General features: G+C 47.6%; 1 protein-coding gene across 13 annotated transcripts in view; it reads right to left on the reverse strand.

Annotated features, from left to right (window-relative positions):
* Positions 1-4,964: 4,964 nt before the first annotated feature.
* The window catches only part of APTX (aprataxin), a 40,316-nt gene continuing 32,150 nt past the window's right edge, over positions 4,965-13,130 (reverse strand). For 12 of the 13 annotated variants that reach the window (XM_084628299.1, XM_084628297.1, XM_084628309.1 and 9 more), the window contains 2 exons: positions 5,664-5,767; positions 4,965-5,305 (listed from right to left, as the gene is read on the reverse strand). In XM_084628299.1, coding sequence (XP_084484425.1) covers positions 5,151-5,305; positions 5,664-5,767 — 259 coding nt within the window. In that variant the 3' untranslated portion in view covers positions 4,965-5,150. Of the gene's footprint in view, positions 5,306-5,663; positions 5,768-5,794; positions 6,842-13,130 lie in introns of those variants that run through there. The other variant, XM_084628300.1, reaches the window with a different exon arrangement.

Here is a 13,130-nt window from a genome sequence, read left to right on the forward strand (position 1 = left end):
GTTAAGAGATTGGGCCAATCAATGCCTGAGTCCCAACGGGCAAGATTTGGAAGAGGCCATGGATACCGTAATATTAGAACAATTTATGTGAGATACCACTAAGGTCTCGGTGAGGAGACCAACCAGAGACAATGGATGCAGCAGTAAACCTGGCCAAGTGTGCTGAAGCAAAATTTCCCAGGAAAGCGTCTCACCCCCCCCCAAGCAGGGAATGTGAGGGGAGGAAAGAGATTAGATCCCTCGAGCAAGAAGGTCTGGGCATGAGAGACAGGAGGAGAAAAAAGCCATGTCAACAAGCTGGGAAATTACTTGCTACCAGTCCAATGGGAAAATGGTACATTAAGTGGGACTGCCTGTATATGTAATGTGGTCTGGGGGAATTTTGCAGCTAGTCTGGGGTGATGGAGACCTCTAGGAAGAGTGCGAAAACACTCCCTGTAAGATTGGGCTGTAGGCCAGAGGATATTGACCTAGCAGCTGGTTGTTCACTCTTGTGGAACAGGCAGATTAAATCACAGTGGTTTTAGGAGGGGGAAACCCTAGATGTAGAATGCATACACAGGGAGGAAAAATATTATCCAGTGGCTGTAGTCCCATCGAAGATATGTGGGAGGTTCCAATAGAAAGGGGTGAGGGTAGTGGAAACCTTGCTCCAGCCTGTGGTCATGGGGACTGTGTGGAATGCATTCCCTTTAAGGAGAGGAAAGGAGGCCCAGGGAAAGGAACCTCAGGGGGGTGTGAGGAAAAGAGGGGCTGGGATTAAGCATGGAGCCAGAGCCCACAAGGGGTGATATGAGAAAACCCTAAACTGAAAAAAAGCCAAGAAAGTGGGTCAGAAAGGCTGGGACAAAGGAGACGCAGGAAAGTGAAAAACACCAACAAGCTAAGAAAACAAGGCCTAGGTGGAGAATACCAGGCAAAGAAGCTGGAAAAGGGGATGAAGGGGCAGGGGTCACCCACACACAGGACAATCTGAAGGAAGGGCAGGAGGTCAACCCAAGATACCCCAGTTAGGGGGACTGTAGGAGGGAATGACCCCCCCCCAAAGCCTCTTAAGGGGGCTCAGAGACCCTTGGAGTGGGAGGGGTCTGTTGGGGAAGAAACCCCAGTGTGCTCTACAAAGGAAGGGGCAAGGCCAGAGCCAGGATCTATAGGCTGTCCCTGCTGTGATGATCCATGGGATGAAATTGAGTTCTGGGGTAAACCCCCACCTAAGACGTGCTTATTCTGTGGCTGAGGATGGAAGCCCCCATGGGTGGCCCATGAAAAGGCAGACTAGAGAACTGCAGGGGTGGTGAGAGAGCGCAGCCTCCATGAGGAAGGTAGAGCTTGGTCCAGCAGGAAACCAAGCCCTCGTGGAAAAGGGGGGCCCTAACCAAGCTGAGGAAACAAAATGAAGGAGGTGGGTAACACAGCGCTGTTACCAGCCTGACAAGTTCACAAGTAATTAGCTTAGCCCCTGAAGAACACTGGCAGTACAAAAGGCTAACCAGTGAGCTGGAAGAGGCTCCTCATTACCGCTGCTCTAGGGTTGTCTTGTACCAGGAACTTAAGAGCAGACAAAAAAAGAAAAACACATGGTGAAGGTACCTTGGTGGCTCTGCGTGCTGCTTACTTCACCAAGCGGGCTAACACCCAGGGTCTCCCCGGAGAGGAAAGGAGAGTCCGTTTCCAGGACCAAATACTTAATACAGGGACTCCTCACTGAAAGTTGGCCGGGTCAGAGAACAGGCTCGTTGGAAGTTGAGCCAATGCTCCCTGAGAACGTGATTTGGCAGCCGCCTGCTTTGTCCACTGCTTGCAGGAAGAGCAGCCCGCTGGAGCTGGTGGGGGCTTGGAGCCAGGGGGGGCCAGCAGCCCCCCCGCCCCCCATCAGCTCCCCGTGCGCCAGCTGCCAAGCAGGCTATCAATTGCTGAGCAATTCAGCTGTCCCTCCCCCCACTGCCATGTGCTGCTCCTGCCCTCTGCCTTGGAGCTGCTCCCTAGAGCCTCCTGCTTGCCGTGCAGAGGGCAGGGAAGAGGGGTGCTAATGTCAGGGTGCCCCTCGCCCACATCTCCATGGACAGGGCTCAGGACAGAGGGAGGTTGCTGGCAGCAGCTGCTGTCTCAACTTGCCGATCTACTTAGAAAGGCAATGTACTCAGAGTGGGGTCAGCATACTTAAAGAGGCAGTGTGTGTCTCTCTCTGCCATGTCGTCTCCCCTCCCTTGTAGGGCGTGAGGCTACCTTAACAACAACGTGTTAAGCCTTGAGGGCTCAGCCCAGTGCTGGCTCATCATTTAGCAGCAAGGCATTCCCTGGGAAATATCCCCCCCTATGACTCCACCACCTCAGCCAAGCTTCAGAATCATCATTACTGTGTACAATATTAAATTGTTTAAAACTTTAGTGTGTGTGTGTGTGTGTGTGTGTATACACACATACACAAACTATTGTCTTTTGTCAGGCAAAAAAAATGTCCCGGGAACCTAACCACCCCCCCTCTATTAATTCTTATGGGGAAATTGATTTGCTTAAAGTAGCATTTTTCAGGAACATAACTACAGCGTTAAAGAGTTACTGTAATGGGCTCTTCCATCTAGCAGAGAAAGGTTGTAAGTAGGGCTGTCAACTGCAGTTAACTGACGCAATTAACTCAAAAATTAATCGCAATTAATTGCGCTTAACAACAGAATACCAAATTTAAATATTTTGGATGTTTTTCTACAGTTTCAATACTGATTTCAATTACAACACCGACTACAAAGTGCACAGGGCTCACTTTATATTTTTTTATTACAAATATTTGCACTGTAAAAATGATAAGAGAAATAGTATTTTTCAATTCACCTCATATAAGTACTGTCGTGCAAACTCTCTATCATGAAAGTGTAACTTACAAATGCAGATTCTTTTTGGTTACATAACTACTCTCAAAAATAAAACAGTGTAAAACTTTAGCGGCTACAAGTCCATTCAGTCGCACTTCTTATTCTGCCAGTCGTTAAGACAAACGTTTGTTTACATTTACGGGAGGTAATGCTGCCCGCTTCTTAATTACAATGTCACCTGAAAGTGAGAACAGGCGTTCGCATGGCACTGTTATAGCCAGCATCGCAAGATATTTACATGCCAGATGCACTAAAGATTCATATGCCTCTTCATGCTTCGGCCATTGTTCCAGAGGACATGCATCCATGCTGATGATGCTCGTTAAAAAAAATAATGCGTTAATTAAAATTTGTGACTGAACTCCTTTTGGGGGAATTGTCTGTCTCCTGTTCTATTTTACCCGCATTCTGCCATGTATTTCATGTTATAGCAGTCACAGATGATGACCCAGCCCATGTTCGTTTTAAGAACACTTTCACAGAAGATTTGACAAAACGCAAAGAAGGTACCAATGTGAGATTTCTAAAGACAGCTACAGCACTTGACCCAAGGTTTAAGAATCTGAAGTGCCTTCCAAAATCTGAGAGGGAGGAGGTATGGAGCATGCTTTCAGAAGTCTTAAAAGAGGAACACTCTGACGTGGAAACTACAGAACCCAAGCCACCAAAAAAGAAAATCAACCTTCTGCTGGAGGCATCTGACTCGGATGATGAAAATGAACACACATCAGTCCGCACAGCTTTGGGTTATTAAGCAGAACCTATCATGAGCACAGACGCATGTCCTCTGGAATGGTGGTTGAAGCATGAAGGGACATATGAATCTTTAGCGCATCTGGCATGTAAATATCTTGCAACGCCAGCTACAACAATGCCATGAGAACGCCTGTTCTCGCTTCCAGGTGACATAGTAAACAAGAAGCGGGCAGCATTATCTCCTGCAAATTGTAACCAACCTTGTTTGTCTGAGTGATTGGCTGAGCATGAAGTAGGACTGAGTGGACTTGTAGGCTCTAAAGTTTTACACTGTTTTATTTTTGAATGTAGGGGGTTTTGTACATAATTCTACATTTGTAAGTTCAACTTTCATGATAAAGAGATTGCACTACAGTACTTGTATGAGCTAAATTGAAAAATAGAATTTTGTTTACAGTGCAAATATATGTAATTAAAATATAAAATGAGCACTGTACACTGTATTCTGTGTTGTAGCTGAAATTAATATATTTGAAAATGTAGTAAACATCCAAAAATATTTAAAATAAATGGTATTCTATTGTTGTTTAATCGTGCGATTAATCGCAATTATTTCTTTTAATGGCTTGGCAGCCCTAGTTGTAACATAATCCAAAGGCTGGAAGTTGAAACTAGACAAATTCAGATGGGAAATAAGGACTACATTTTTAACGGTGAGCATAATTAACCATTGGAACAACCTACCAAGGGCTGTGGTGGTTCTTCATCATTGACAATTTCTAAATCAAGGGGGGGGGGGGATGTTTTTTTCTAAAAGCTTTACTCTAGGCATTATTGTGGGGCAGGTCTCTGGCCCATGCTATATAGGAAGTCAGCCTAGATTAGGGGTGGCCAACCTGAGCCTGAGAAGGAGCCAAAATTTACCAATGTACATTGCCAAAGAGCCACAGAAATAAGTCTGTAGCCCCCTATCAGCTCCCCCACCCCTGCTCCAGCCCCCAGTGCCTCCCGCCTGCCGCAATCAGCTCTTTCGCATGCGCAGGAGGCTCGGGGTGGGGGGAGAGCAGTGAGCGCATGGCAGGCTCAGGGGAAGGGGCAGAGCAGTGAGCACCCCCTGGCACATTGGAAAGTTAAGGTCTGTAGCTCCAGCCCCGGAGTCAGCGCCTATGCAAGGAGCGCAAATTAACCTCTGAAGAGCCTCCGGAGCCACAGGTTGGCCACCCCTGGCCTAGATGATCCCTATGGTCCCTTCTAGCACTGGAATCTATTCAATCTGTACCAGGTACTTAGCAGACCTTTGAATAAGCATAAGCCACATTTTCCCCCAGAAAGCCCTTGAGAGACTTCCCAGTCAGACACACTGCGGGAGTGATAGTCCACAATGAATCCACAAAATACTGAACTTGAGGCTGCTTTATTTGTATTCTAAAAAGAAGTTACAAAAGTGTCAGTCGTATGCTGTTTGTACTAGCGAGGAACCTTCGCAGTGTTAAACCTGTAATTCAGCTAAAACAAAAATCTATGCAACTCGACAAAAAGTGTTTAGCCTTAGATTGATCAAATTTCACACAGTGATCTGTACAGTTATTTTGGCCAATGTTTCTTGAGATGTTCCTTTAACTGTGGGATGGTAGACTGGTGTTGCTTGCACACGTGACATCTGAGAGGCAACTTGAGGAGCGCAGAGGTCCCATCTTTAACCAGAACTTTTCCTTTGGTCTTCACCATCTCTATCACGTCTGAAGGAAACAAAGACGTTTGGTATCAAAACACTGCACTCTCAGCACTATGAAGAGTCTGCACGCTGCTTTACCTAAACAGGTAAAGCATTTTATCGTTGCAGAATAGGGTTTCAACACGCCACATTCTTTCTTCAAGAACTATTCCTCCTGGAAATAGAAGAGTCTGTCCCGTTGTTAAACATAAGCCAATCAAATGCTGTGCTAGTTTTGTCAGAAAACCAATGTTACCCAATATCCAAAACTAAGCAGGACCTTCCACTTTTTCTAACACACTGTTTAAGATTTACATTAGCTTTGAAAATACATGAAAATGATAACATTATACATCATGGAGCAAATTTTATAAAGTCTTTACCTTGAGAGTTTAAGAAGTATTCTGTAGTAAAAGAATTCCAGTGCTTTTTGTTTTTAAGGCAAGGAGAATCAAAATCCTGGCTGATTACATGGAGATGTATTTGACTGAAACACAAGTAATCGTGATTTTACATTTACAAAAGAATTATACCAACATTAGCTTGATACGAATGTTAAAGGATTCTGCTAAGCACTGGGCACAAGTTCACACCTGCCCTAAACAGATCCAGCTCCTCTGGATGTCTCTGGGACATATTCATCAGAGATGTAAGTTACACGGGGGGTTCAAACAGCTGTAAATGGTGACATGGTGTAACTCACAGGGAGTTAACTTAGACACTGATGAAGATGGCGTTAGCAAGGAAGGCAACTCGCAAGGTGGTGTAGAATAAGACAAGGTGATAGGAGGCAGGAAGGAGTGCAGCCCAGAATTACTTCTGGTGCAACTCCAATGAATGCCATGCTCTCAACAGGTTGTTTTTTGGGGGGAGGGGAGGAGCTTGGTGTGTGTGCACATGTGTCTTGGCTGGAAACATTAAGTCAGTGGGACTTAGGAAAGCACTTTAGCCCAAGTTTATATTTGAGTCAGGGCCTTTGGCTCTATGTGTACTACAAATTCAGCCACCTCTGACAATCTGGTTGCAACGTGGTCATCCCATAAACCAGCTGCTATTTGTAGTACAGCCTGGACCTTAACTGTGCTTTGTAACCAGGTTAAAGACTTGGTCAAGGCTCAAGACAAAATGTAGTTCTTCGAGATGTGAGACAGACGTGTATTCCAGTTAGGTGCATGCATGCCCAGTGCATCGAGCCAGCAAGTTTTGCCTAGCAGTACCCGTAGGGGGTGGCACTCGCGCCTCAAGACTATACCCCCTCCTCTGGCTATATGAAGTGGCGCTTCCTTCACACTGAATGCCCATAGACTCCGACGCAGAGGGGATGGAGGGTGGGTCGTAGAATACACGTCTGCATCATATCTCAAACAACAACAGTTACAGCAAGTAAACATTTCTTCTTCAAGTAGCTGGAGCCATGCATTCCACTTAGTGACTCACAAGCAACACTCACAGGAAGTGGGGTAAGTGATGGACTGTCAGAGTGGTACTCTTTGCGATGCAGAACAGCCACAGCCTGATTGCCTCTTGGATGACAGAGCACATCCAATGTTCTCTTCCTTGCCTATATAATAATACATCGCAGTTCTATAGTCAGTAAATACGTGAACCACTGAGCCCCTGATGCAGTCTAGCGAAGTGTAACAGGTATCGTAGACGGCCCAAAGCTCCAGCACACTGATATGCAGGAGTGAAGCTTCCTGCTCCAACCGTGGACTCTCAGCAACCCCAGATGTGCTCCCCAACCCATCAGGGAGGCATCAGCGACAACAATCCTAGTTGGTAAGGGCAGGAGTGAAAGAGGGCCAGAACGGCGTACCGTTAAGAAGTGGCCACCAGTACCGGCGCTTACGCAGCCGACATTAAAGCGCTGCCTTTTGGCCCCCCTCCGGGCCCAGTGATTTAAAAGTGGCTAGACCTGGGCCCCCGTACCGGTAAGTCTTCTATGTTACTTTCACCCCTGGGTAAGGGCCAGATGAAGGGAATGCCCTGACCCATCCGCCAGGATGGAGTCTAGGATCAACGGATGGAGACAGAGCAAACTGTCCCAAGTGTGAAGGGTTGGATGGTAGGCTGCTCTTGAGCTACATTTGAAGAAGGTGAAGATGCAGCCTGGCAAACTGAACCACCTGAGTGCATGCAGACCTGTGGCCCAAGCATCTCGGGCACTTCTGAACAGTCATAAAAGGTTGAGACTGAGACAAAAGGCACCAAATCATCTGAAAATGGTCAGTCAGCAAAAATGCTCTCAAACTCAGAGTCTATTAGGGCCCCAATGAACGCGATTTTCTGAGTGGAGACCAATGTTAACTTTTCAGTGTTTAGGATGAGATCCAGAATAAGCACAGCATAACATGTATGTGAGAAAGAACTTCTTCTCTGGACCTGCCCCCTAGTAGCCAGTTGTCCAGATACGGGACGACAAGGATTCCCTTTTTCCTGAGGTACACTGTCACCATGACCATACATTGGGTAAGAACCGGGGGGTGGGGGGACAGAAGACAGACGGAAAGGAAGGACATGCACTGAAAATGGTGATTCACCATGACAAGGTGGAAAACTCTTCAGTGGCCACATAGAAGTAAGTGTCCTGAAGGTCCAGAGCAGCAAACCAGTTGTTTGGAGTCAACATGGGGAGGATACGGAGAGGGGGACCATTTGGAACCTCAGGTATCTGATACATTTGTTGAGGTTGCAGGGATTGAGGATAGGGAACCAGAAAGCACCATGAACAAAAACCTTGACACTGGCACTCCGGACGGACCTTGTGCACAACTCCCAAAGCCAGTAGCAACCAGACCTGCTCGAGGAGCAGTATCTCATAGAGGGGTCTCTGAAGAAAGAGAGAGAGAGTGGGGAGGGTTAGGGTGCAGGAGAATTGGATAGCATAGCCCAGTCTGATGGTGTTTAGGGCCCAGCTCTCGGTGGTAACTGAGCACCAAACACTGTGAAAGCGAGCTAGCCTGTCCCCAAATGGCAAGGACCCGGGTAGTGAAAGTCATGACTGGACCGCTGCTCTGGACAAACAAGCCAAAACGGGTGCTTGGGGACAGCACGTCAACTGGCTGAACCCAGAACCTGAATGTCTCTGCCCCTGGGACCTAGGTCCACTTTCTCAGGGGAGGAAAAGATTGCCGAAAGAGGCATTGCAGGCAGTGTTGTTGCTGCTGACCACCATGCTGGCGATTTTGCACTGCCTGTGTATACGCCCCCAAGGAACATACGGTAGCCCTAGAACCCTCGAAGGATTTCAGTTTTGTTTGAAAAGAGGACCTGACCATCGAAGGGCAAGTCCTCTATAGCGGGCTGCACACTGAAGCAATACCCAAATTTTGCAGCCAGGACGCCCTCCTCATGGTTACCACTGAGACCATCACTCTGGCTGAAGTATTCACTACGTCTAGCACAGAGTGTAGCAACATTCTAGGCACCAAGAAGCCCTCAGCAATAAATGCCCAAAATTCCTCACTGGAGGTTTCAGGCAGCTGGTCTGTAAATTTAGACAGTCATCCAATTTACAAAATAGTATCTGAACAGCAATACCTGTTGTTCACAGTCTGCATTTCTAGGGAAGAAGAGGTGGTGTAGTTCATTCTACCCATTAAGGCCATCCTATTAGAGTCCTTATTCTTAGGAGCAGACTTAAATCTGCCCTGCCGAGCTTTGTCATTCACTGCAATTACAACAAGGAATTAGGATCTGGGTGGGAGTAAAACCCCTGCATCAGGACAAAGTAGCATTTCTCCAAATACTTTGCTGTAGGCAGCAATGAAGCCAGTTTCCTCCAAAGAACCTTTGCAGGCTCTAAGAGTGCATCATTAAATTGGGAGGGCCACTCGCCCTGGGACAGATGGTTGCAGGATGTCCAGCAACTAATGGGTGTTCTCCTACAGGAGCTCCACCTGGATGCCCAGAGAAGCAGCCACATGCTGCAGAGCATCCTGGCCATCTTTGAAGTCCTCAGGCACTGAAGGGAAGGAAGAGCCAGGCATGGCTGAATCATTCAGGGATGATGAAAAGGCAGTTAACTGAGCGAATGACAGGTCCCGTTCACGAACTGGCGGACCAGGATGGGACAATTCCAGAGGCTCCACAAGGGGGAGGACAACTGGTACCTGAACTTGCAGTGGGCCAACAGTCTCAGCCAACAACATGCCTGGTGATCTTGCCTAGGAGTGAGAATAGGAGCGCAACCTCTGAACGAGGAGTGTCTCACAGGTTCCATGGGGGGTGGGGGGTCACTAGGCATAAGGGTAAGGTTAGGGCACCAGGCCAGGGGCCCCTGTCCCAACTGTGGGAAGAGCTGCTACATGAGGGGGAGGGATAGCTCAGTGGTTTGAGCATTGGCCTGCTAAACCCAGGGTTGCGAGTTCAATCCTTGAGGGGGCCATTTAGGGATCTGCTTCAAGCAGGGGGTTGGACTAGATGACCTCCTGAGGTCCCTTCCAACCTTAACTTTCCATGATTCTATGAACAGTCCCCAGTATAGGCCAGGTGATTGGAGCCAGCCCCAAAGTGCAAGCAACTGGTCCAATCATCCAAAGCAAGGGAGGGACCGGTGCCAACAATGAAAATAGCACAGCCAGGACCCAGTATGCCTCCATTGTCTCCAGTGCTGGGAGTGGCACCAGTCCCAAAATCAGCAGCAGTCCCAAAGCAGCAGACGGTGCAGAGGTGGAGGGCAGGGAGTGCCACCACAGTAATATCGGTAGCATGAAATGCAGCGGTGCTAAGGAGTTTTCCGTGCCAACAAGGTCCATTGTGCTGAGCCCGGCACCAGACTCACTTCCACAGCTGGTGGTAAGGCAACATCAGGATGCGGTGCCAACAGACAACAAAGGTTCAGCAGCCTGTCCGGATAGCGAAGCTGTGGATGACACAGCCTTGGAGAAGTCCTGAACCAAAGTAGAGCTCAGGATGGAAAGGCAGAGGAGGTCCACCACCTCTGCCACCTGATATGCTGCTGATGTGGACACTGTCAATGTCAGCATAACCCTTCTCAGTACCAGACTCAATGGACGCCCTGGGGCTGGAACCAGATTCAGCGATACCGGGCCTCTCACATCCCTGTGTGGTACTGGGGAGCGGTTGAACAGATGCTGCATCCTGCATGTCAGCAGTAGCCATACTTTTCCTAGAGGAGTAAGAAGAGTCTCCTCGAGATCTGGAGTGGTCACACTTGGTCTTGCAACCTTTTCTTTGGCGCGTTCAAAGGAGAGTGGTTTCTATGCCTCTTTGGAGAGGCAGTGACTCCAGAGCATGAGCCGGTACCACTCACTGGAGAGGAGGGCAACCTCCAATCTGACGTAGGCCTTGGTACTGAAACAGGCCTCGTGGCCTGCTTGAGAAGGTTCTGCTTCAGGCAAAGGTCTCTAGCCGCTTGAGTCCATTTTGTGAACAATTTACAAATTGAAAACCACTCTTTGATATGAGCCTCACCTAAGCAGAGCAAGCACCTTGTGTGAGGGTCGTTGTTAGGGATTCCACACACACACATGCACGACAGGATGACTGGAAAAAGGCTAATGTAGTGCCCATCTTTAAAAAAGAGGGGGACGACCCAGGGAACTACAGGCCAGTCAGCCTCACCTCAGTCCCTGGAAAAATCATGGAGCAGGTCCTCAAGGAATCCATTCTGAAGCTCTTAGAGGAGAGGAAAGTGATCAGGAACAGTCAGCATGGATTCACCAAGGGCAAGTCATGCCTGACTAACCTAATTGCCTTCTATGATGAGATAACTGGCTCTGTGGATGAGGGGAAAGCAGTGGACGTGTTATTCCTTGACTTTAGTAAAGCCTTTGGTATGGTCTCCCACAGTATTCTTGCCAGCAAGTTAAAGAAGTATGGGCTGGATGAACGGACTATAAGGTGGATAGAAAGCTGGCTAGATTGTCGGGCTCAACGGGTAGTGATCAATGACTCCATGTCTAGTTGGCAGCCGGTATCTAGCGGAGTGCCCCAAGGGTCGGTCCTGGGGCCGGTTTTGTTCAATATCTTCATTGATGATCTGGAGGATGGTGTGGATTGCACTCTCAGCAAGTTTGCAGACGACACTAAACTGGGAGGAGTGGTAGATACACTGTAGGGTAGGGATATGATACAGAGGGACCTAGACAAATTAGAGGATTGGGCTATGTCAGGGTTCCTTCCCCACTCTGAACTCTAGGGTACAGATGTGGGGACCTGCATGAAAGACCCCTTAAGCTTATTTCTACCAGCTTAGGTTAAAAACTTCCCCAAGGTACAAACTTTGCCTTGTCCTTGAACAGTATGCTGCCACCACCCAGCATTTAAAACAAAGAACAGAGAAAGAGACCACTTGGGGACATCTTCCCCCAAAATATCCCCCCAAGCCCTACACCCCCTTTCCTGGAGAGGCTGGAGAATAATATCCTAACCAATCTGTTGCAAAATCATCAAAAAGCCAAACCCCTGGATCTTGGAACAATGGAAAAAATCAGTCGGTTCTTAAAAGAAGGATTTTATAAAAAAGAAAAAAAAAAGGAAAAAGAATCACCTCTGTAAAATCAGGATGGAAAATACTTTACAAGGTAATCAGATTCAAAACACAGAGGATCCCCCTCTGGGCAAAACCTTAAAAGTTACAGAAAACAGGAATAAACCTCACTCTTAACACAGGGAAAATTCACATAAAACAAAAGATAAACTAATCCGCCTTGCCTGGCTTACCTCTATTGGTTGCAATATTGGAGACTTGGATTAGGATGGGTTGGAGAAGATGGATTTCTGTCTGGCCTCTCTCAGACCCAAGAGAGAACAAACTCGTAAACAAAGAGCACAAACAAAAGCCTCCCCCCCCCACCCCAAAAGATTTGAAAATATCTTGTTTCCTTATTGGTCCTTTGGGTCAGGAGCCAGCCAGGTTAGCTGAGCTTCTTAACCCTTTATAGGTAACAGGATGTTGCCTCTGGCCAGGAGGGATTTTACAGTACTGTATACAGAAAGGTGGTTACCCTTCCCTTTATATTTATGATAGGCCAAAAGAAATCTGATGAGGTTCAACAAGAACAAGTGCAGAGTCCTGCACTTAGGAAGGAAGAATCCCATGCACCGCTACAGACTAGGGACCGAATGGCTAGGCAGCAGTTTGGCAGAAAAGGACCTAGGGGTTACAGTGGACGGGAAGCTAGATATGAGTCAACAGCGTGCCCTTGTTGCCAAGAAGGCTAACGGCATTTTGGGCTGTATAAGTAGGAGCATTGCCAGCAGACTGAAGGACATGATCATTCCCTTCTATTCAGCATTGGTGAGGCCTCATCTGGAGTATTGTGTCCAGTTTTAGGACCCACACTACAAGAAGGATGCGGAAAAATTGGAAAACGTCCAGCGGAGGGCAACAAAAATGATTAGGGGGCTGGAGCACATGATTTATGAGGAGAGGCTGAAAAGAGAAGAATAAGGGGGGATTTGATAGCTGCTTTCAACTACGTGAAAGGGGGTTCCAAAGAGGATGGATTTAAACTGTTCTCAGTGGTACCAGATGACAGAATGAGGAGTAATGGTCTCAAGTTGCAGTGGGGGAGGTTTAGGTTGGATATTAGGAGACATTTTCACTAGGAGAGTGGTAAAGCACTGGAATGGGTTACCTAGGGAGGTGGTGGAATCTCCTTCCTTAGAGGTTTTTAAGGTCAGGCTTGACAAAGTCCTGGCTGGGATGATTTAGTTGGGGTTGGTCCTGCTTTGAGCAGGGGGTTGGACTAGATGACCTCCTGAGGTCTCTTCCAACCCTGATAGTCTACAATTCTACAACAGACAACCAACCCTGGTGAGGGTAACACCAGGCAAAACACTTTACTAAGCCAGCTAATGCTAACACTAATACTAAAAGGTAC

Source organism: Lepidochelys olivacea, assembly GCF_965140295.1.
Source record: "Lepidochelys olivacea isolate rLepOli2 genome assembly, chromosome: 5".
Taxonomy (NCBI): Eukaryota; Metazoa; Chordata; order Testudines; family Cheloniidae; genus Lepidochelys; species Lepidochelys olivacea.